This window comes from Budorcas taxicolor, chromosome 11 (genome assembly GCF_023091745.1).
Source record: "Budorcas taxicolor isolate Tak-1 chromosome 11, Takin1.1, whole genome shotgun sequence".
Lineage (NCBI taxonomy): Eukaryota > Metazoa > Chordata > Mammalia > Artiodactyla > Bovidae > Budorcas > Budorcas taxicolor.
This window is the reverse complement of record NC_068920.1, coordinates 81,411,291-81,437,146: the sequence shown is the minus strand read 5'-3', so window position 1 is coordinate 81,437,146 and position 25,856 is coordinate 81,411,291. Positions and strand designations below refer to the sequence as shown.

Here is a 25,856-nt window from a genome sequence, read left to right as displayed (position 1 = left end):
TGCAGCAGAAAACATAGCTATTTATTCCTGAAAATAATTGTGTTAGCAAATAAAATCTTGGATCTTGTTAATTTGGGCTCTGGACAACCACAAATGGAAACATGGAATAATGTAGAGTTTTAGCCATTTCTGTCCATTCTCATTAAATTACTTTAGTTCAGGCACTTATCATTCCATGCCTGCTTTAACACTGTGTCCTTAGGGGTTGTCCTGTCTTCTTTTCAGCCCGTCTTTTCAGTTTATCCTCTGAGATCACCGAAGTATGATTGCGGTAAAAGCCCAGCAGTAATGGAAGCAAGTGAGATGCAGTCAGAAGGATTTGGGAACAGAGGAAAAATGTGAAAAAAGTCGTATTCATATTAGTCGTTCTCCTGTATTAATAGATGGATTTTTAGTGAAAGGAGGAATAATAGTAGAAAATTTTTTATATAATATGGTAACAGAAAAAGATGTTTCTAATATTTTTAGGAGTGCTTTATGAAAGTAACATTTATAGATTTCATGAAGCTAAATTAGTCTGTCTTATAAATATATTTAAGTTTGTAATTTTGTGTCAGGTAAAAGCACATATATGTTTTAATATCACTGATTTTAGTGAAAGATATAAATCCAGGACTCAGATGCATTCATGTGTTCCAGTAATTTGTTTACTTAGTTCAGATCTAAACAATTTAAAATTTAAAAGATGCAGTTGGCTGTTGCATGCTTTTATTTAATGGATAGATCCTGATTATTATAGATGGAAATGGTGTTCTCAAATGGATAGGTGCTAGGTTTCATGACTGATGTATTTGAAGGATATATTCTTTTGTAAGGTAGAAATTCATACTTAAAAATAAATAGAAGGCTTCAAGTGAGAAAAATAGTTTATTAGGTAGACTATTTTGTCTTTTTTTTCCATCTTTTTTTAATTAATCTGAACTACCAATTATCTCAATAAATATATATTCAGTTTATCTGACATAATATTTCACCACGGTTGGATTTTTATTTTTTCTTTTGAAATTGTAATTAGATGTATATTCCTTTCTCTTTCATGAGATATCCTTATGAGATAAGATGATTTTTAAATGTCTCAATCTCTCATATCTTCTGTATCTGTCTCTTTTTGCTATTTTAGATCTATCATTTGGTTTACTAATTCTGTCTCTGTGTGTGCTCCAATTAGGTTTTTAATTTCAAGAATTATATTTTTTATTTCCAGAAATTCTATTAAGCTCTTTTCCCCGCATCTTTCAAGTCATTTTTCTTAGCCTCTTATTTCTGGCCCATGTAGTTAAGACTTTCCTTTAGTCCTGTAAACTTTTAAAGCATACTTAAAGCCTACTTTTATGTATCCATTAATTCCAAAATTTGAACTTCCCACAGATTTCATCCTGTTGTTTTAAATTTTTGCTGTTCTTGTAGTTTGTTTCCTTTTGGTTTGATAATTTTGTTTTAATTTCATGTTTGGCCAGTGCTGTATTTAGGAATCTCCTGGGGCATGGATTGAAAGTGTATTTCTCTGTAGACAATTTGCTTCTCTTTCTGACAGGTGCCTTGATTACCAATGCAGAAATAGCTTAAATTCGTTTCTTGGCCTGAGTTTCCTGGTCCTTGCAGTGTAAATTTATACTCAACTGAGAAAATAGGCTGTAATTATGAATTTGAATTTTCAAGGAATCCCATTCCAGTGATTCAAGCACTTTTTAAAAAAAATTTGTTCTCTGTGTCAGTGGATAGACACCCCCTTCCTTACTACCTCCATGCACTGAGAGGTGTGATTTTGGGGTCATTGTTGCTTTTTTTGTGGTGATCTCAATTCCAGCTTTCACTGTCAGTTCAGTTCAGTTCAGTTGCTCGGTCCTGTCAGACTCTTTGCGACCCCATGAACTGCAGCATGCCAGGCCTCCCTGTTCATCGCCAGCTCCTGGAGTTTACTCAGGCTCCTGTCCATTGAGTCAGTGATGCCATGTCGTCCCCTTCTCCAGCCTTCAATCTTTCCCAACATCAGGCTCTTTTCAAATGAGTCAGTTCTTCGCATCAGGTGGCCAATTAAAGTTTCCAAGTTTAAGCTGAAGTCATGACTTTAGCTCTTGTTTACCACTCTGACTTCCTTCAGTAAATGCATTCAACAGATTTTATTTTTTTAGCAAATTACTATTTTCTCTCTGTTTTTGCCTCCTCTGGATTTCTTTCTTCCCAAGTCCAGCAGTACATTTAAAAGAGTACTTGTTCTGTTTTACTTGCTATAGCTGGGTATTTCTAATGGGAAGGATTTTCATATCTAGTTTTACATATTTCCAAAAGCAAAACCTCAGGTGATTTTTTTATACACACTGGAGTTTGGGCCTCTTTGGATTAGAGATGCCGCTTCTGTCATTTCTATAGTGGGAAGTGGGAATGTGGTTACCTGGCCCCTTATGTTTCCCCAAACTTATTGCCACTGTTAAGGTTTTATACATGTTACCAGTTCATTTGACATTTGTGGTCTGCCGGTTACCATTTGAAAGTGTTATTGGTATGGAACAAGTCCAATTTGCATTCCAAGTAACTTTAAAAAAATAAACTTTGAAATATAACTTGTTGCTGTTTGATTTTTATCAGTCATAGATTATTTTCTGTGTCTTTATACAGTCATTAGCTGTTAAGTGCATCTTTTTAAAAAGTTAGTATGATAGTCTCAATCTGCTTTCTGTGGGTTTTTTTTTTTTTTAATTAGCATCATACAGTCTTAGAAACTTAGATCTTTAATCATCTGGTTTTAAGAAACAAAGAGACATTCAGGTTAATTCGGGAAAAGAGAGGCTGTTGAAAGCTGCATGTGATAGGGGACTGGAAAGCTGTCAGGAACTCAGGGCAGCTTTGGAGATACGCTTCTTTCTCACGGTCTCTTATTTTCTCCTATGCATTTGTCCTGTTCTCTGCTCTTTATTGCCTGTCTCCATGCTGTATCTTTTCTGTCTCTTCATGTCTTTATTTTGCCCACGGTCCTACTTGCTAAGACACTGGCACAACTTTATGGCATCATTTTCACACTGGGTTATATTGCATGCTGGTTCAAACTTCTTAGAGCTGTGATGTCTAATATGGTTGTCACTGGCCACACATGGCTTTTAAAGTCAAAGTTAAAACAATATGTAGGATCTATGTGCTGAAAATACACAATGTGTAGGATCTATATGCTGATAATGTTTTTATAAAGCACTCATGAAAGACATCAAAGAAAACCTACACAGAGAGTAATGTTCATGGACTGAAAAGTTCTGAACAGTAAAGGTGTGAGTTTTCCACAAATTGATCTGTAATTATCAACAATCAAGATCAGAATCCCAGCAGGATATTTTACACCAGATATAGACAAGGTGATTCTAAAATTTCTGTGAAAAGAGAAAGAACCTAGAATAGCTAAAGGAACTTTGAAAAAAGAAAAATAAAATTGGAAGAATCACAATGTGTCATTTTTAAGACCTAACTATAAAGCTGTGGTAATCAAGATTGTGTGTCGTGTGGGTAAGGAATAGAACAAAATCAGTGGATCAATGTAGAATCCAGAAATAGAACCACACAGATAACAGCCAATTGATTTTAACAGAGATGCAAGGCAATTCAGTGGAAGAAAGATAATAACCTTTTCAACAAATAGTATCGGAAAAGGTGGACATAAACATGCGAAAAACAAAGGAACATTGACCTAAGCATCACAAAACAAAATTAACTTAAACAAAAATGCACTCAAAGTATATCATAAATATAAACGTAAAACTTGTTGTTTAGAAGAAAACACAGGAGAAGATCTTTATGACTTGAGGTCAGGCAAGGTCTTACACATGACACCAGAAGCATCATTCATAAAAGAAAATAATTGATAAACTGGATTTCATCAAAAGTAAAAAAATTCTGCTTGGTGTGTTAGTTTGCTAGGTCTGCTGTAGCAAAATACCACAGACTGGGAGGCATAAAACAATTGAAGTTGTAGAGACTAGGAGTCCAAAGTCAAGGTGTGTTCGTGTTGGTGTCTCCTGAGGCCTCCCCTGGGGTTGTAGTCAGCTGCCTTCTTGCTGTGTTCTCAACATGGCCTTTTCTCTGTGCACTAACATCTCTGGGCCCTTTTCTTATAAGAAGACTAGTCCTATTGGATTAGAGCCCATCTGTATGAACTCATTTAACCTTAGTTACCTCCTTTAAGGCCTTGTCTCCAAATACACTTACATTCTGAGGTACTCTGAATTAGAACTTCAACATCCAGATTTTGGGAGCACACAGTTAGTCCATTGTTGCTCAGTCGCTCAGTCGTGTCCGACTGTTTGCGATCCCATGGACTGCAGCACAGTAGGCTTCCTTGCCCTTGGCTGTCTTCCCGAGTTTGCTCAAACTCCTGTCCATTGAGTTGCTGATGCCATCTCATCTTCTATCGCCCCCTTCTCCTCCTGCCCTCAATCTTTGCCGGCACCAGGGTCTTTTCTAGTGAGTTGGCTCTTTGCATTAGGTGGTCAAAGTATTGGAGCTGCAGCTTCAGCATCAGTCCTTCCAGTGACTATTCAAGGTTGATTTCCATTAGAATTGACTGATTTGATCTCCTTGCCGTCCAAGAGACTCTCGAGCCTTCTCCAGCACCACAGTTCGAAAGCATCACTTCAGTCCATAATGCTCTGCAAAAAACACTGTTAAGAGAAAAGACAAGCTAAGACTGGGAGGAAATATTTGCAAATCATAATGCTTGCAAAAGAATTTGTATCTAGAATATTTATATATAAAAAAAAAAACTTTCAAAGCTCAACAGTAAGAAAATAAACATCCCAATTAAAACATGGTCAAAAGATAGAAGACCCTTCACCAAAGGGTGGCAAATAAGCACTGGAATAGATGTTAACATCATTAGCCTTTAGGAAAATGAAGACTAAAACTACCATGAGATACCATTACATACCTGTTGGAAATGGCTAAAAAGTACAATTCCAGTTTCTGACAAGGAAGTTCTGGAAGAGCTGGAGCTCTCATACATCGCTGCTGGAAATGAACAATGGTACATCCACTGAAGAACAGAATTGGCAGAGTCTTTAAAAATTAAACATATATCTACTGTATCCCTCTCCAAGATATTCTTATAACCTGTACATTGAGTTTATAGCAGCTCTATGTATATTTACCAAAAACTAAAAATAGCTGATACATCCTTCAACTGGTAGTGAATAAACTGGCGTATATCCTACAATGAAATACTACTTAACAATAAAAAAGGAACTAATGATATATGGAGCAACTTGGTGAAAGAAGATAAGTCTCAAAAAGGTACAGGATGATTTAATTTACATGGAATTCTTGAAAAGGTAAAACTGTAGTGGCAAAGAACCTCAGTGGTTGCCAGAGGTAAAGGTTAAGGGGAGAATGCAACTTTCTCTAGAGAGTTTTTGAAGTGATGGAACTTTCCTGTTTCCAGATGATAGTTAACTCACTTTATGCAAATCTATACATGTGTTAAAATTACTAGAACTATATTTTTTAAAGTTGATTTTTTTCCCCCAATTAAAGCTGAGTCCTAAGGATGGAAAGTACAGCATGGTGACTATAGTTAACAATACTGTATTGATACTAAGAGAATAGATCTTAAAAGTTCTCATCACAAGAAAAAAAAATGTAACTAGGTATGGTGATGGATGTTAACTAAACTTGTGATCATTTAGTAATATATATATATATATCAAATCATTATTTTGTATACCTAAAATGAATACAATGTTATATGTCAATTATATCTCAATTAAATATTTAAATATCTGAGCAGTTTGAGAGCCTTTCAAATTTAAATGTCTTATTGCATATCAAATAATTAAGTAAAATTCAGTTCTTCAGACAACCAGCCATGTCTTGGTTTGCCAGTAGCTTTATGTGGCATGGGGCTACAATAGTGGACAGTGCAGGTGTAGAACTTTCCATTAACACAGAACATTCTATTGGACAGTACTGTTTCAGAGTGGGAGTCAGTGAGTTTTTTCTGTAAAGGGCCAGGTAGTAAATAAATACTTCAGGGGTTCTGGGCCATATGGTCTCTATCTCAGCTACTCAGCTCTTAACATGGTGTTGCGAAAGCAGCCACAGATGATGCTTAACCCAATGAACACGTTCCTGTACAACTTCATTTACAAAAACAGTCATGCTTGCTGACCCCTATTGTCAATAATCTGATCGACCTATCTCCTTTTTCATGTCAGCTCAAGTCGCAAAGGTAGAGTGACCGTATAGTTCACTGTCCAAGTTAAATAAAATTTTACTTATAAATTTGAGAGTGAAAGTGGGCCCTATTAGTAATTCTGCTAGGATGATGAGCATAACCTATGCGTGTCCTGGGCAAACCAGGAATGTCTGTCACCCTGGCTATCAGTCTTCCTGTAGAATTGGTTGCCCTTGTAGTAGGCTCATACCTAGGCTGAGTAACTGTGGAAAAGCAAACAAAACTCTCCCTTCAGCAGGAGCTTCGGGTTAACCATTTCCCTCTGAAAGGGAGCGTTTATATGGGAAGGAGCATTTATATGGGAGACACCCTGAGGGTCCACCCGCCCAGTGTGTTCAAAATAGCCTGTTTTCTGTCCCTGTGCCCTTGCTCATGCTTTTCTTGCTGTGCCCTCTTTCCTGCTTCTGTGTGTGTTGTAATCCAGCCCGTCTGTCAAACCTCTGCTTAAATGGTATCTCCTTCATAAAGCCATTCCTGTCACACCCCTTCCAGACTTAGAAGTTGGTATTTATATTTTAGAAAATTCACAAGGCATGGTGCCCTAAGCCAGGTCCCCAGACGTGGCTGAGTACCAGAAGCACCTCAGTAGCTCTAAATACAGATCCCTGTCTTGTCTTAAACCTGTTGGTTCAGAAATCAGTGGCAGTGTTTTTTGTTGTTTTGTTTTTCAGCTCCTCATATGATCCTTGTATAACCAGCCAACTGGTTTAGTATTTGGAATCTGTTAATTTAGACTTAAATTATTTGATGTAAACACCTAACTTTTAGAATTAGAAGGAAACTTAGAAATAGTCTCTTTTTTCTCTTCTTATTTTTAGATTGAAGGCAGAAGACACGGGGAAATTACTAACTCAGATCCTATTGCTTGTTACTGGCAGAGCCAGCACTAAACTTTGCATTTCTTCACTCCCATCTTGGAACCTATCTTTATATATGTTCACTTTGGACAGCCCCTTCTGAACAGTAAGCTTTGATTACAGAAGGCCTTCGGTATATAGTAGGTGGTCAGGTCTGTTATTAACAGTTATCTAACTCACTTTGTATAGTATATGGCATGTTTTTGCCACTAATAGTTTATCTTGATTTTGTTTGCTCCCATTGTCACACTCAAGGAATACTTTTCCAATATTTAGAGATAACTTGGTAGTCAGTATGAAGTCATCTCAGAGAAACCTTTTCCCAAACCAGTGCTAGAATAAATGCTTTTTGAAAGACTAACTGAACCAAACTGGATTCCGGGACAGCTTAGAAACGTAATGGTTTCCAAGAGCTCGTCTAATCTGAGATCAGCTCTAGATTGGCAGGATTTTCCAAACCAAACTCACTCTTGTATGAGAAAGGTTACCCAGGATATCTGGGAGTGTGTTTGGGGGATGCCTGACTTGAAGTGGGGTCCGGAAGGGTTTGTGGGTAGTGCTAATAACCTAAGGTGAGCTTTAAAAGATGTCTAGGAGTTAGGCTAGAGGAGGGAGTTTACGGAAAGTGTTTGTCCAAGCAGTAAGTGCCAGAGGGTATGCCAGAGGGTAAAAGTATGGCTAGCACTGGGGCTGGGCAGTTGTTTAGTTTGGCTAGAGCATAAAGCGCCAACTAAGGACCGACTGGAAATACAGACAGGTAGTAAACAGTTTTATAGTTAAAATGTTGTACTTCACAGCTGGCTATCCACGTGCAAAGGAGTGAAATTTGAGCCCTGCTAGACACCATAGAAAAAGTCATAGACCTAAATGGAAATGGGTCATAGACTTAAATGGAAAAGCTAAACTATAAAACTCTTTAGAAGAAAACATAGGGAAAAAAAATCTTTGTGACCTTGGTTTCCAGGCAGTCGTTTCTCAACTATAATACCGAAAGCACAAGCAACAAAAAGTAGATAAAGTTTGACTTAACAAAATTTAAAAATTTTTTGCTTCAAAGAACACCATCAAAAAATGAAGACAACTCAGAGTGGGATTAAATATTTACAGGTCATGTAACTAATAAGAGATTTATATCAGGATCTATAAAAAAATGCTCACAAGTCAACAGTAAAAATATGACACAATTAAAAATGGGCAAATAATTAGATACACATTTTTTCAAAGACTGTGTTTAAAATATGACAAACAGGCATATGAAAAATGCTTAAGATTGTTAGTCATTAGTGAGTTACTAGAACACAAAGAGATACCACTTCACGGCAACGAGGAAAACTAAAAAGCCAGGTAATAATATGTATCGGCTTGGCTGTAGAGAAATTGGAACCCTCATACACTGCTGGCAATAATATAAAACGGTGCAGCCACTTTGGAAAACAGTCGGACAGTTCTTGAGGAAGCTAAACAGAGACTACCATGTGATTCAGCGATTCCACTCTTAGCTCTCTATCCAAGAGAATTGAAAGCACAGATCCACACAGGTTCATAAAAGCATTATTCATAAGAGCCCAAAATGGAAACAGCCCACACATCCTTCACCTGGTAAAAGGATAAACAAATGCGGAATTTTCATTCAATGAAATATTATTCAGCAACAAAAAGAATACAGTAAGTCCTGATATATGCTGCAACATGGACGAACCTGGAAAGCTTATGCTCAGTGAAAGAAGCCAGTCACAAGGGGCCACAGTTTGTATGATCATATTTGTGTGAAATATCCAGAATAGTCAAATCCATTGAGACAGAAAGTAGACAGAGTACTGATTGTCAGGGATTGGGAGGGGGAGGAATAGAGAGCGACTGCTCAATGGGTCTTGGGGTTTCGTTCTGGGTTGATAAAAATGTTTCAAAATTAGACAGGAATGATGGTTACATAACTATGTGCATATACTAAAAATGACTGAATTGTACACATTGAAAGGGTGAACTTCGTGGTATGTGAATTGTATCACAGAAAAGCTGTTATAAAATGCTATATTTAGTAAATAGTTTAAATTTTCTGGTAAGGAATTTGGATCATGTCTTTCAAGCAATGGTGTGTACTCCTGAAGAGTTTTGAACTCAAAAACAACTGATCTGAGCATTACTTTCAGAACATGTGAGAATGGTGGACAAATCAATGCTGTAGCAGAAGGCTAGGTCTAGAAGCTGAGAATATTTATCCTCAGTTTTCTTCCCTGGGCAGCTGTAAAGTTCATGTTCAGTTCAGTTCAGTTCAGTTCAGTTGTTTAGTCGTGTCCAACTCTTTGTGACCCTATGGACCACAGCACGCCAGGCCTCCCTGTCTTATCATCAGCTCCCAAAGTTTACCCAAACTCATGTCCATCGAGGTGATGATGCCATCCAACCATCTCATCCTCTGTCATCCCCTTCTTTTCCCACCTTCAATCTTTCTCAGCATCAGGGTCTTTGCAAATGAGTCAGCTCTTTGCATGAGGTGGCCAAAGTATTTGAGTTTCAGCTTCACAATCAGTCCTCCCAGTGAACTCAAGGACTGATCTCCTTTAGGATGAACTGGTTGGATCTCCTTGCAGTCCAAGAGTCTCTCAAGAGTCTTCTCCAATACCACTGCTCAAAGGCATCAATTCTTCGGCACTCGGCTTTCTTTATAGTCCAACTCTCACATCTATGCATGACTACTGGAAAAACCATGGCTTTGACTAGACGGACCTTTGTTGGTCTGCTAGTAATGTCTGCTTTTTAATATGCTGTCTAGATTGGTCATAACTTTCCTTCCAAGGAGTAAGTGTCTTTTAATTTCATGGCTGCAGTCACCATCTGCAGTTATTTTGGAGCCCCAAAAAATAGTCAGCCACTGTTTCCCCATCTATTTCCCATGAAGTGCTGGGACCGGATGCCATGATCTTCCTTTTCTGAATGTGGAGCTTTAAGCCAACTTTTTCACTCTCCTCTTTCACTTTCATCAAGAGGCTCTTTAGTTCCTCTTCACTTTCTGCCATAAGGGTGGTGTCATCTACATATCTGAGGTTATTGATACTTCTCTGGCAATCTTGATTCCAGCTTGTGCTTCATCCAGCCCAGCATTTCTCATGATATACTCTGCATATAAGTTAAATAACCAGGGTAACAATATACAGCCTTGACGTACCCCTTTTCCTATTTGGAACCAGTCTGTTGTTCCGTGTCCAGTTCTAACTGTTTTGCTTCCTGACCTGCATATAGATTTCTCAAGAGGCAGGTCAGGTGGTCTGGTATTCCCATCTCTTGAAGAACTTTCCACAGGTTATTGTGATCCACACAGTCAAAGGCTTTGGCATAGTCAAGAAAGCAGAAATAGATGTTTTTCTGGAACTCTCTTGCTTTTCTGATGATCCAGCGGATGTTGGCAATTTGATCTCTGGTTCCTCTGCCTTTTCTAAAACCAGTTTGAACATCTGGAAGTTCACGGTTCACGTATTGCTGAAGCCTGGCTTGGAGAATTTTGAGCATTACTTTACTAGCATGTGAGATGAGTGAATTGTGCAGTAGTTTAAGCATTCTTTGGCACTGCCTTTCTTTGGAATTGGAATGAAAACTGACCTTTTCCAGTCCTGTGGCCTCTGCTGAGTTTCCCAAATTTACTGGCATATTGAGTGCAGCACTTTCACAGCATCATCTCTCAGGATTTGAAATAGCTCCACTGGAATTCCATCACCTCCACTAGCTTTGTTCGTAGTGATGCTTTCTAAAGCCCACTTGACTTCACATTCCAAGATGTCTGGCTCTAGGTGAGTGATCACACCATCGTGATTATCTGGGTCGTGGAGATCTTTTTTGTACAGTTCTTCTGTGTATTCTTGCCACCTCTTCTTAATATCTTCTGCTTCTTTTAGGTCCATGCCATTTCTGTCCTTTTTGAGCTCATCTTTGCATGAAATGTTCCCTTGGTATCTCTAATTTTCTTGAAGAGATCTCTAGTTTTTCCCATTCTATTGTTTTCCTCTATTTCTTTGCATTGATCACTCAGGATACCTTTCTTATCTCTCCTTACTATTCTTTGGAACTCTGCCTTCAAATGGGTTTATCTTTCCTTTTCTCCTTTGCTTTTCGCTTCTCTTCTTTTCAAAGCTATTTGTAAGGCCTCCTCATGGTACTGATACTGAATTAGAAATTTTTATACTATATGCTTTATAATATTTATAAATATTTACCTTGTTCTCATTTTTCTGTAATCAGTTTTTCTAGGTTATTGAAAAAAGAATAGCAGGTACAGAGCATTAGAGTTGGTATTTTTAAATTTACTTATGTGTAATCTTGGCCGCTGTGAATGTAGGAACAGCAAAATATGACTCATTTTAGCCAGAAGACCCAAGATTCTTGATGAATCATGAACACCTTTCATTAATAAACATAAGGATTATGATGTGGTAAAGATCAGAAATTCAGGTTTCCTGAGGATTTTTTCCTCTCTTTTTTGTGAATTATCTCATTTCTGTCAAATAAGTTACATATTAGAAAATATTCAGAAGGCAAAAAGGACAGTAATCATTAGCTGTCTTGTTTTCTTATTGACTCTGAAGAACCATAATTTAAAAACTTGTTAACCCTGTAGAAAATCCTAATTTAAATTTTGAAAAATGGTATTCATAAGTCAAGCCTGTAGTAAATAACTGACTCTTATAAACTACTTACCCCTAGTTTACTGTCATAGTTTTCTGTGAAATATGTGCTGGTATTAACTATTAATGAATCTATTTTTAGAAGAGTACAGTGTGTGCTGCAGCCATTTTGGGCCCTTTGTGTAACTTGCGTTGTCAGTAGAAGTGTGCCCTCTTGTGGTCAATTGGAAACAGAATTTCAGTTATAAAAATAGTCACCCTAGGACAGGGAGGCCTGGCGTGCTGCGATTCATGGGGTCGCAAAGAGTCGGACACGACTGAGCGACTGAACTGAACTGAATTAGCTTTCTCTGAGTTCAGATTTTCTTTTGCTCATTCATTTGGAATTACCCAGACTCTGAATTTATTTTTCAGTAAACAGAAAATAAAACTCTTTCAAGATTTTTAAATGGAGAATTGAGGATTAAATAAAACAATTATCTTGTTTTATTGGAGAAGGGCTTTAAAAAGATATGGATTAGAGGACCGAGTGTCAAGGAGAAGTCTAACAGAGAAAAGGTATCACAACGTGAAGAAAGGCAAGGTGTTCTGATAGTGTTTGAGAAGATTTATGACTAATGTTGTTGTGATATAATGAATATTTCGCACTCTGCTCCATCCTTTTTACAAAATGCTCCCAGAATGACACTCTGATTTTATTTCTATTCCATTTATATATATATATATCTTCTTATCCTGGTGAAAGCGATCAATACTTCTGTGACACTATTGGAAATGTCTGTTTCATGTAATAGAAATTAAGTTAATTTGAAATAAATGTTCAAATCTGTTTTGAACTGCCTGTAGTTCAAAAATTACTGTTGAGTCCAAAACTTACTACTCTGTAGTAAGTTGGCATCATAAATGTTTATGAGTTATGGGGATTTTTTTCAAAAGGAATGAACTTCCCTTGAAATTTAATGCCCCAATATTCTTAGAAGGATTCCACTGTTAACATTGTTATCATCCCTTATGGGTGATTCACTGAGCTTTCAGTTCAGTTCAGTTCAGTTCAGTCACTCAGTCGTTTCTGACTCTTTGCAACCCCATGAATTGCAGAACACCAGGCCTCCCTATCCATCACCAACTCCCGGAGTTCACCCAAACTCATGTCCATCAAGTCGGTGATGCCATCCAGCCATCTCATCCTCTGTCATCCCTTTCTCCTCCTGCCCCCAATCACTCCCAGCATCAGAGTCTTTTCCAATGAGTCAGCTCTTCACATGAGGTGGCCAAAGTATTCGAATTTCAGCTTTAGCATCAGTCCTTCCAAAGAACACCCAGGACTGGTCTCCTTTAGGATGGACTGGTTGGATCTCCTTGCAGTCCAAGGGACTCTCAAGAGTCTTCTCCAACACCACAGTTCAAAAGCATCAATTCTTCAGTGCTTAGCTTTCTTCACAGTCCAACTCTCACATCCATACATGACCACTGGAAAAACTATAGCCTTGACTAGATGGACCTTTGTTGGCAAAATAATGTCTCTGCTTTTGAATATGCTATATAGGTTGGTCATAACTTTCCTTCCAAGGAGTAAGCATCTTTTAATTTCATGGCTGCAGTCACCATCTGCAGTGATTTTGGAGCCCAAAAAAATAAAGTCTGACACTGTTTCCACTGTTACCCCATCTATTTGCCATGAAGTGATGGGACCAGATGCCATGATCTTCATTTTCTGAATGTTGAGCTTTAAGCCAACTTTTTCACTTTTCTCTTTTACTTTCATCAAGAGGCTCTTTAGTTCCTCTTCACTTTCTGCCATAAGGGTGGTGTCATCTGCATATCTGAGGTTATTGATATTTCTCCCAGCAATCTTGATTCTAGCTTGTGCTTCCTCCAGCCCAGCATTTCTCATGATGTACTCTGCATAGAAGTTAAATAAGCAGGGTGACAATATACAGCCTTGACATACTCCTTTTCCTATTTGGAAACAGTCTGTTGTTCCATGTCCAGTTTTGACTCTTGCCTCCTGACTTGCATATAGGTTTCTCAAGAGGCAGGTCAGGTGGTCTGGTATTCCTATCTCTTGAAGAATTTTCCACAGTTTCTTGTGATCCACACAGTCAAAGGCTTTGGCATAGTCAAGAAAGCAGAAATAGATGTTTTTCTGCAACTGTCTTGCTTTTTCCATGATCCAACAGATGTTGGCAATTTGATCTCTGGTTCCTCTGCCTTTTCTAAAACCAGCTTGAACATTTGGAGTTCACGGTTCACGTATTGCTGAAGCCTGGCTTGGAGAATTTAGAGCATTACCTTACTAGCGTGTTAGATGAGTGAATTGTGCGGTAGTTTAAGCGTTCTTTGGCATTGTCTTTCTTTGGGATTGGAGGGATAACTGACCTTTTCCAGTCATGTGGCCACTGCTGAGTTTCCCAAATTTACTGGCATATTCAGTGCAGCACTTTCACAGCATCATACCAGTCCATTTAAGTGTTAAAACTAGGAATAATTCTCATCACATGAATGAATTTTTCAGTTTTGAGTGAATTGAATATATTGGTCTTCATTAATTGAAATGAAAATCAATTTAAGTTTCCGTTCATAGTGTAAAATAATTTGAAAATTCTGATTCAATTACAAAACATTTTAAATTTACAAAAATAGCTGCCATTTTTATACAAGTTGAAAAGACGATTTCTGCTTACTTACATGTAATTACACTTGTGAACACTGGCAATCTAATATTACGGATTGATTTTTTAAATAGTTTTTATTTTTAATATGTGGCTTGTAAAATATATTTGGTTTGTATTGAATTGATTTCTTTATACTATCAGATGTGTTTAAACAGATATGAGGAGCTTGTTTTTACAGTTATATTAAGGTATTTGATTTTCATATTCTAAAGGTTCTTTACGTTAAAAGTTTAAAGCTAGTTAATTCAGAATTCTTTGAATGAAAGAGGACAGTGAAAAAGTTGGCTTAAAACTCAGCATTCAGAAAACTAAGATAATGGCATCTGGTCCCATCGCTTCATGGCAGATAGATGAGGAAACAATGGAAAAAGTGAGAAACTTTTTTGGGGGGCTCCAAAATCACTGCAGATGGTGACTACAGCCATGAAATTAAAAGACGCTTGCTCCTTGGAAGAAAAGCTATACCTAACCTAGACAGCCTATTGAAAAGCAGAGACATTACTTTGCCAACAAAGGTCTGTCTAGTCAAAGCTGTGGTTTTTCGAGTAGTTATGTATTGATGTGAGAGTTGGACTATAAAGAAAGCTGAGCGCCGAAGAATTGATGCTTTAAAACTGTGGTGTTGGAGGAGACTCTTGAGAGTCCCTTGGACTGCAAGGAGATTCAACCAGTCCATCCTAAAGGAAATCAGTCCTAAATATTCATTGGAAGGACTGATGCTAAAGCTGAAACTCCAATATTTTGGCCACCTGATGCGAAAGACCCTGATGCTGGGAAAGATTGAAGGTGGCAGGAGAAGGGGCTGCCATAGGATGAGATGGCTGGATGGCATCACCGACGTGATGGACATGAGTTTGAGTAGGCTCTGGGAGTTGGTGATGGACAGGGAAGCCTGGTGTGCTGAAGTCCATGGGGTTGCAGAGTCGGACACGACTGAGTGACTGAATTGAACTTGAGTGAATGGCAGTTGAATGTAATGCTTAAAAAACTCCGGCTCTGGAGTCAGACTGCCTGGGTTTGAATCCCAGCATGTGCCTAGCTATACGGTCTTGGCAAGTTCTCTGTGCCTCAAGTGCTTCATGTGCAACCTGAGAATATTATAGATATTATTACATTAGTGCCTGCCTCTTAAGATTGCTGTAAAAATTCAGTGAATAAATATAAAAACACTTGGAATAGTGCCTGGATATACTACAGTCTGGGTTTCTGTTAATTGCTGTTATTATCATCATTAAATTTATACTTGGATTGATGTTGAAATTCATCGGGAAGAATATACTGTTTGTTTTGTGAATATAAATCACTTTTACAATTTTTGCTTTAAAAAATATTCTGAATAATTTACAATAAAAGTAGTAAGCTAAAATAGCATTTCATAAAGTTTTTATGAAAGCTTTCTTTTCACAATTATCTTCTTTTCTTTTTTAGGCACGGAATGTTAACACCGGTGAACTGGCAGCAATTAAAGTAATCAAATTGGAACCAGGTAAATTCATTGAAATTTGGTGTTTCTTATTGCCCTCAGCCACTGGATATATCAGGCTTGTTTTAATGATGTTTGGTCAACATTCTCTTGTTGTTCCCAGTGTCTGGCAGAGAGAGCTGTTGTCTGTGCTCCACCTCTCTGAGACCTGTAGACACCTTGCCCAGTTCTTCCCTGAAAAACCACTGATAATTGCAGGAGGAAGGGGAGCTCTGGAGGAGACTGTTCCCTCTGGACTCCTTTGAGCTCACTTGTCACACAGTGATGGCGGTGTTTGTCCAGGTTAACTCTGTCCAGTGACGAGAGGCAGTGTGCTGCAGTGGAGAGAACGGAACTGGGATCTGGTGTTTGCAGACCAGTTCTTGGTGTCCCGTACTCCTGCTCTGTGAACTTTGGCAAGTAACTTTAGCTCTGAGTCTCAGTTTCCTCAAGAAACCTAACTCTCACATTTTATGGCTCGTTAATATTGCAATAGCTGCCTTCCACCTGGAGTGGCTTGTCAAGCCCCAGGACTACTCCCTATTTTTCATCTGCTTCAACTATATTCTATCCCTGAATTCCCCCCGCTCCCTGCAGAACCCATGTCTTTCTGAACTAACTACGTACTCTTAAAAACCTCTCCCCTCCCCAGTTTCTCCCTCCCATCATAAGTAAATAAGTGTACTAGTGTCTAGACTGAATTCCACCTCAGTGATAGTGCTTTTCTGTATGGCCACAGATCCATCCAGTAATTTTTTTTTTTTATTGTAGATAACTTTTTCTATAAAAGTCGAGAGGAAAATATTGTAGGCTTTTGGAACCACATTAGTCTCTGTATATGGTTCTCGCTCTCTTCCTCCTTAAACGTAAATACTCTTCCTTGCTTAAAAATCATTCTTAACTAACCAGGCCACCTGTGCTTGTAGTTTGCCCACCCCTGATTTTGATCATCAGTAGACTTAGAAGTGCTATTAGGATGAAGTTTCAAGGATGCGTTGACTGACTGTGATTAAACTACACTTGAATATAATGGATTTTAAAAATACTTTCTCGTTTATAGGTATTTACAGATTTTTTTTTTTATGCTCCATATTCTAACACCACAAGACAAAGCTTTTTTCCTTTTCTTTGAAACTCCTGTTATTTAGTGGGTATTCAAAATTGACCAACTGAAAAAAAAAGAAAGGTTTGACATTTGAAGCAGTGCCTCCATTTTTAATCATTAAGAAGAGGCTATGATATTGATGAAAGAGTCTGCTTAGAAGCAGTGTGTTCATACACGATTCCCTCAAATCAGTTTGGTGCCTTCTCTTCTGGGAAGCCTTTCTCCCCAGCCCGTCCTCTGATTAAGATGATGACTCCTGCAGCAGCACCTTTTCCCACAGCTGTGATTCTAGAGTTGCCTTTCTTTGTTCCTAAGTTGTAATCAGATTTATGTCCGCAGCACTCACCTTAGGGTCGATGCATAGTACTCACTCAGGACATCTTAAAATGTCCTTTAAAAAATTAGGAACTTAAAATCTTATTGTTCATCAGGTCATTTGGTTTCTGATTAGTGAGTTGTTTGTTTTATGTTAATCTTAAATACTGCCTTTTATATATATGTATATATATATATATGTATCACTGTAATAAATGAAAATACAATTAAAAAGAAATGTATTCCTATTCTGCCACTCAGAGATAATGAGAATTACTACCATATATATGTTATGAGGTATACACTTAAATTTAATTAACATTGGACTCTCTCCTTTTGTGTTCTTAGAAGCCACCTGAATTTTTATATTAAATTTCTTTAATTTGTTTATGTCTTGTGAGAAATGTTTAACTTGTCAGTGACCTTGAAATATATGGCCCAGTGGTTACGACCGCAGACGCTAAAGCCAAGCTACTTTGATTCTCATCTGACTTGACCACATTGCTTAAGCTTTTTGGATGGACCTTTGTTTCTTCATCCCTAAAATGGGGATAATAGTAATAGCTTCCTCTTAAGGCTGTTGTAGGGATTAAATAAGCTAATATATCTAAAACACTTCAAAAATTTCTTGAAAAGTTTATTAGTTTGCCATAATGACCTAGCAGTTCCACTCTTGTGTATCTACCTACACAGCAACTTTTACACACACGTGTCCACAGCAGTGTGTTCGCAGCAACCTAACTGCCCATCGACTGGTAAATGAATAGACAAAATATGTCTATACAATGCAATGGAATACTATTCAGCAGTAAAAGGAAACAAACTGTTGATACATGCTCTGACATTAATGAGCCTTAAAAATTGTAGTGTAAGGAGCCAGATGATTCTGTGAATGCGGAATGTCCACAAAAGACACATCTACAGAGTCAAAAAGAGGATTGGTCAGCTGGTGTGTGTGTGAGGAAGGATTAATAGTTAATGGATGTGAGGGGTCTTACTGGGTAATGGAAATATTTTAAAATTGATTTATGCGATGGTTGCACAACTAGGTGAATTTATTAAAGAAAAATCTTTGAATGATGCACTTTATATGGATTAGTTATTGCTGTAGTTTAGTTCTTGTCATGGCCGACTCTTCGCAACGCCACAAACTGTAGTCTGCCAGGCTCCTCTGTCCCTGGGATTTCCCAGGCAAGAATACTGGAGTGAGTTGCCATTTCCTTTTCGAGGGGATCTTCCCAACTCAGGGATCACCCCGCGCCTCCTGCATTGGCAGGTGAATTCTTTAGTGCTGAGCCACCAGGGAAGCCCATGTATGAATTACATGATTTTAAGATATGCCTTAATATAGTTTATAAAAATGTAATCATAATACCATTGTCACCTCTTAACAATATTAATAATAGCTTCTTAATAACAAGTTTCGCATGTTGCAGTTAGTTGATAGGTCTCAAACTTCTTTTATGTCTATAGGTTCTGCCTTCACTTTTTTTTTATTTTTTCCTTGTCCCCCTGCCTTTTTAAAAAAGAAACTTGGTCGTTTTTCCTATGGAACTTACCCCCTTAACTCAGGTAACTGGGTTTTGCCAGTTATCTCCCCATAGAATCATTTAATGTGGTCATCTGTGGGTTGAGAGTTAGCTCTCGACGACTGGTAAGATTCAGGTTTGATTTGGAATGTGGTAGAAGAGGACAGCTTCATTGGTAGTGTTATGTACTCATTTTTCTGAATTAGAATTGTAATATCTAGTCTTTGACATTTTTAAAAACAAAAACTAAACCTGAAATAGTCAAGTGTAATGAAAAGGATTTTAAGAATTTGCATCCAAAGTAGCTGTTTTTCCCCTTTTTCTTGATAACTGATATCCAATCTGAACCTGAAGCTAAGTGAAACCTTATTTGGGCAAAATTGTTTTAATTTTTTGTGTATAATTTGATGAAGGGTAACATAATGTCTGATAATAGTATTGTTTGGATATCAGAGGTAGATACAATAAGATACTCAGTGACTTTGAAAAATAAAGGATTTCATAGAGGTAAATTTTCTAAAATTCTATTTAAATTGCCAAAGTTGTTTTAACCATTATCTGTAAGTATTTCTCAAATGCATTTCATCTCAAATAGCATGCTGAGAGTAGATAGTTATCATAATGTAACTAATAGTTATAAGTTGCCTTCAGCAGCTCATGACAAATAAACGTCACTTTGCGTCTTAGAAAAAGGCTCTAAATGATAACCTTTCCCCACTCAGTGTCACGAGTTGCCCCTGCTCCCCCCCACTCCCATCTCTCTGATGGCCGTGCTGAGCGACTGACTTAATAGAATCCTAACCACTGGACTGTCAGGGAATCCCCTAGTTGCTTCTCTTTACGTCAGTTAACATTTACTGACAATGCATTGTATTAAGATTAAAATGATAGGGCACATTTCTTGATTTTTGAAGTCTAGCCCTTTATATCTGCCTCCTCTGTCTGCTTGTTTCTGTTGCACTGTTGGCCAGAAGACTGGACGATGAGGTTTGTTAGAATTGTATCTCATGAAAAAGAGCATGCTGTGAGTTTATCAGAAGAACTTTCCTTTGAACTCTGCGTTGTCTCTCTTGTCTTCTCATGGTACCTTTGGGTGCGTGCCAGATTCTCACTTATGTTCTGAAAAGTTAAAGTTGCTAAGGAAGTGCTTAGCTTGCAGCCCAGTTGTTTCCATGATGGATAGTGGGAGTCAAAGCACACGTGGGATAGTGGGTAAGAATGTGGACTTTGGACCCAGATGCTTAGATTATCACTGAGGCTCCAGCACAGCAAACTGTGTGACCTTGGCAGGTACTTAACTGCTCTGCCTGTTTTTCCTTTCTGCACAGTAGGGATAGCAGTAGTTTCTACTTCATAACATTGGTGTGAAAATTAAGTAGTTTAATGTATTGGGGAAGGAAATGGCAACCCACTCCAGTATTCTTACCTGGAGAATCCTGTAGACAGAGGAGCCTGGCGGGCTACAGTCCATGGGGTCACAAGAGTCAGACATGACTTAGCAACTAAACCACCACCACCAAATTAAAAAAAGAGCCCTTTTTATATGTTTAGTTTGAATCTTTGATATATCCAATTTAGTCTTTAAAGTCTATAGGTGTTGTATAAGGTAACATTCGGAGAAGGCAATGGCAACCCACTCCAGTACTCTTGCCTGGAAAATCCCATGGACAGAGGAGCCTGGTGGGCTGCAGTCCATGGGGTCACTAGGAGTCGGACACGACTGAGCGACTTCACTTTCACTTTTCACGTTTATGCACTGGAGAAGGAAATGGCAACCCACTCCAGTGTTCTTGCCTGGAGAATCCCAGGGATGGGGGAGCCTAGTGGGCTGCCGTCTATGGGGTTGCACAGAGTCGGACACGACTGAAGTGACTTAGCAGCAGCAGCAGCAAGGTAACATTTACTTTCCCCAGAGTGTCTCACACACACATGTGCTCTTACACATGCTTAGAACTATTGGAGATGCTTAAAATAACATTAATAGGCTCTGAAGTACTAACAGGTCCTTTTAAAATTAAAAACCAGGAAAATACAGCTATCATATTGGGTTTGTGTTCTATATCAGAGAAGGTACAAAGGAGAATTTGGCCATATCCGACTCTTTGTGACCCCATGGACTGTAGCCTGCCCAGGCTCCTCTGTCCATGGAATTCTCCAGAAAAGAAAACTGGAAAGGGTTGCCATGCCCTTCTCCAGGGGAATCTTCCTATCCCAGGGATTGAACTCACGTCTCATTTCTCCTGCATTGGTTGGCAGGTTCTTTACCATTAGTGCCACCTGGGAAGCCCCTGGCAGAGTTCCAAACAGGCCCAGAAATCGGTAGAAAATAATGATGATGTGCAGAACTTGGTTTAACAGAAATTAACTTTCTTATTAATGTTTTTCCAGATGGTGGGATTATTTTCCTTAAATTCACAAACTCACATAACAACAACAATAATGCTAATGATGATAAAAGTTCCAGCAGCCACTTTTTGGATGCTTGCTTAGGACAAAGTGCCAGAGCCTATACGGAGCTCTTCACGTGTGTTGTCTCAATTAATCCTCATCAGTTCAGTTCAGTTCAGTTCAGTTCAGTCGCTCAGTAGTGTCTGAACTTTGCGACCCCAAGAATCACAGCACGCCAGGCCTCCCTGTCCATCACCATCTCCCAGAGTTCACTTAGACTCACTTCCATCGAGTCCGTGATGCCATCCAGCCATCTCATCCTCGGTCGTCCCCTTCTCCTCCTGCCCCCAATCCCTCCCAGCATCAGAGTCTTTTCCAGTGAGTCAGCTCTTCGCATGAGGTGGCCAAAGTACTGGAGCTTCAGCTTTAGCATCATTCCTTCCAAAGAAATCCCAGAGCTGATCTCCTTCAGAATGGACTGGTTGGATCTCCTTGCAGTCCAGGGGACTCTCAAGAGTCTTCTCCAACACCACAGTTCAAAAGCATCAGTTCTTCGGGGCTCAGCCTTTTTCACAGCCCAACTCTCACATCCATACATGACCACAGGAAAAACCATAGCCTTGACTAGACGGACCTTAGTCGGCAAAGTAATGTCTCTGCTTTTGAATATACTATCTAGGTTGGTCATAACTTTTCTTCCAAGGAGTAAGCGTCTTTTAATTTCATAGCTGCAGTCACCATCTGCAGTGATTTTGGAGCCCCCAGAAATAAAGTCTGCCACTGTTTCCACTGTTTCCCCATCTATTTCCCATGGAGTGATGGGACCAGATGCCATGATCTTAGTTTTCTGAATGTTGAGCTTTAAGCCAGCTTTTTCACTCTCCTCTTTCACTTTCATCAAGAGGCTTTTTAACTCCTCTTCACTTTCTGCCGTAAGGTTGGTGTCATCTGCATATCTGAGGTTATTGATATTTCTCCCGGCAGTCTTGATTCCAGCTTGTGTTTCTTCCAGTCCAGCGTTTCTCATGATGTACTCTGCATATAAGTTAAATAAGCAGGGTGACAATATACAGCCTTGACATACTCCTTTTCCTATTTGGAACCAGTCTGTTGTTCCATGTCCAGTTCTAACTGTTGCTTCCTGACCTGCATACAGATTTCTAGAATGTGGTCCACTGGAGAACGGAATGGCAAGCCACTTCAGTATTCTTGCCTTGAGAACCCCATGAACAGTATGAAAAGGCAAAATAATAGGATACCAAAAGAGGAACTCCCCAGGTCATTAGGTGCCCAATATGCTACTGGAGATCAGTGGAGAAATAACTCCAGAAAGAATGAAGGGATGGAGCCAAAGCAAAAACAGTACCCAGTTGTGGATGTCACTGGTGATAGAAGCAAGATCTGATGCTGTAAAGAGCAATATTGCATAGGAACCTGGAATGTCAGGTCCATGAATCAAGGCAAATTGGAAGTGGTCAAACAAGAGATGGCAAGGGTGAACGTCGACATGCTAGGAATCAGCGAACTAAAATGGACTGGAGTGGGTGAATTTAACTCAGATGACCGTTATATCTACTACTGCAGGCAGGAATCCCTCAGAAGAAATGGAGTAGCCATCATGGTCAACAAAAGAGTCCGAAATGCAGTACTTGGATGCAGTCTCAAAAACGACAGAATGATCTCTGTTTGTCTCCAAGGCAAACCATTCAGTATCACAGTTATCCAAGTCTACGCCCCAAACAGTAACGCTGAAGAAGCTGAAGTTGAACGGTTCTATGAAGACCTACAAGACCTTTGAGAACTAATACCCAAAAGAGATGTCCTTTTCATTATAGGGGACTGGAATGCAAAAGGTGGAAGTCAAGAAACACCTGGAGTAACAGGCAAATTTGGCCTTGGAATGTGGAATGAAGCAGGGCAAAGACTAATAGAGTTTTGCCAAGAAAATGCACTGGTCATAGCAAACACCCTCTTCCAACAACACAAGAGAAGACTCTACACATGGACATCACCAGATGGTCAACACTGAAATCAGATTGATTATATTCTTTGCAGCCAAAGATGGAGAAACTCTATCCAGTCAACAAAAACAAGACCAGGAGCTTACTGTGGCTCAGATCATGAACTCCTTATTGCCAAATTCAGACTTAAATTGAAGAAAGTAGGGAAAACCCCTAGACCATTCAGGTATGACCTAAATCAGATCCCTTATGATTATACAGTGGAAGTGAGAAATAGATTTAAGGGCCTAGATCTGATAGAAAGAGTGCCTGATGAACTATGGAATGAGGTTCGTGACATTGTACAGGAGACAGGGATCAAGACCATCCCCATGGAAAAGAAATGCAAAAAAGCAAAATGGCTGTCTGGGGAGGCCTTACAAATAGCTGTGAAAAGAAGAGAGGCGAAAAGCAAAGGAGAAAAGGAAAGATATTCCCATCTGAATGCAGAGTTCCAAAGAATAGCAAGAAGAGATAAGAAAGCCTTCTTCAGTGATCAATGCAAAGAAATAGAGGAAGACAACAGAATGGGAAAGACTAGAGATCTCTTCAAGAAAATTGGAGATACCAAGGGAACATTTCATGCAAAGATGGGCTCGATAAAGGACAGAAATGGTATGGACCTAACAGAAGCAGAAGATATTAAGAAGAAGTGGCAAGAATACACAGAAGAACTGTACAAAAAAGATCTTCACGACCCAGATAATCACGAAGGTGTGATCACTCATCTAGAGCCAAACATCTTGGAATGTGAAGTCAAGTGGGCCTTAGAAAGCATCACTATGAACAAAGCTAGTGGAGGTGATGGAATTCCAGTGGAGCCGTTTAAAGTCCTGAAAGATGATGCTGTGAAAGTGCTGCACTCAATATGCCAGCAAATTTGGAAAACTCAGCAGTGGCCACAGGACTGGAAAAGGTCTGTTTTCATTCCAATCCCAAAGAAAGGCAATGCAAAAGAATGCTCAAACTACCTCACAGTTGCACTCGTCTCACATGCTAGTAAAGTAATGCTCAAAATTCTGCAAGCCAGGCTTTAGCAATACGTGAACCTTGGACGTCCAGATGTTCAAGCTGGTTTTAGAAAAGGCAGAGGAACCAGAGATCAAATGGCCAACATCCGTTGGATCATGGAAAAAGCAACAGAGTTCCAGAAAAACATCTATTTCTGCTTTCTTGACTATGCCAAAGCCTTTGACTGTGTGGACCACAAGAAACTGTGGAAAATTCTGAAAGAGATGGGAATACCAGACCACCTGACCTGCCTCTTGAGAAGTTAATCCTCATAGTGAGAGGCAATGCAGTAGGTATGGTATTTTCATCCCCATCTCATAGAATAGAGACAACGAAAGATTAATTTGCCTAGGACTGTATAACAGAGGAGCAAATTCAAATCCAAGTTCATGTTTTCTTAGAGCCTGTGCTATTTTGTATTCACTATATTGCCTTACAGGTGCTTCCTGGAATTTTTAGAATAGTTTCCAGTTCTCCAGCAATATTTTTTGAAAGCTTGCCTCTCTGTGATAGAGCTCATTGTTCATTATTTTCAATATTAAATTAAATTTTAAGTTGTTACAGGTTTATTTAACGTAAATTCAGACTTTAGGGAAAATTGGAAAGAATAGTACAAAGAATTTTAATATTTCATCTAGATTTCTCAATATTTCTTTTCCTACACTTAAAATACTCTCTTCCTCTGAATACTTTTTGTGTGTATTTCCTTAAAACAATGGAATGTCATTCATTGCCTTACATAACAGTACAGTGATCAATATCAGGAAATTAATGCTGCTATGGGGCTAGTATTTAATCCACAGTTCTTACTCAGATTTTGTCAGTTGCCCCAGTAGTATGTTTTTAGAAAAAAGAAAATCTAGGAGGATGTGTTGCAATCAGTTGCCAGGTCTCTTCTGTTTGTTTGTTTGTTTGTTTTAATCTGAAAGGGTTCCTGAGCCTTTGTTTTGAATGCTGGGTCTGTTTATCGCTACTGATGCATGGTTTCTGCTAAATTATCTTCAGGGATAGAGCCAGGAAATAGGTGTGTATATGCACACATAAATATATATGTATACCCACGTACCTCTTCCCTCCCCCACCCCCATCTATCTTTGTTGAAAACCATGATTTCATGCTTATACCTCCAATACCAATCTAATACTCTTCTCTCCATTCCATATGTGTAACTTCCTTCTCCAACAGAGACAAACTTCATTTCCATTATCAACAGTATATTTATTTATTTGCTTAACCCTTGAACATAAAAGTAATTTCAGAATTGTGAACCTGTGCCTCCCTTGGAAACTCAGCTACTAACTGGAGGTCATTGTTTGTTCAGAATTCTCTTGATCTATAGGCAGAGGGCATATATTATTCTAAAATCTGGTTCTCCTTCTCCCTTTCAAAATTGCTTATGTTATTCCTTTGAAGCCTGTCTGGTTTATTAGTTTCCAGGCTGGCTGCCATAACAAAGTAGCACAACCTAGATGGCTTGAAACAGCAGAAGTTTATTCTCTACAGGGGAGGCTATACAAGTTGGAAATCAAGGTGTTAGCAGAGTTGGTTCCTACTGAGAACTCTGAGAAATATGGCCAACAATTTTGGTATTCTGTGGCTTATAGATGGTTCCAGTCCTTACCTCCATCATCTCAGAGTGAACACCCCATGTTCAAATTTCTCTTTCGTATGAAGACACCAGCTATAG

The 25,856-nt window shown here is 38.8% G+C and overlaps 1 protein-coding gene across 1 annotated transcript in view; it reads left to right on the top strand.

Moving 5' to 3' along the window:
* Nucleotides 1–25,856, top strand: part of MAP4K3 (mitogen-activated protein kinase kinase kinase kinase 3) — a 187,945-nt gene that overhangs the window by 42,037 nt on the left and 120,052 nt on the right. Inside the window, exon 2 of the mRNA XM_052649831.1 lies at nucleotides 15,788–15,845. Within this exon, the coding sequence (XP_052505791.1) occupies nucleotides 15,788–15,845 (58 nt within the window). The remainder of the gene's footprint in view (nucleotides 1–15,787; nucleotides 15,846–25,856) is intronic.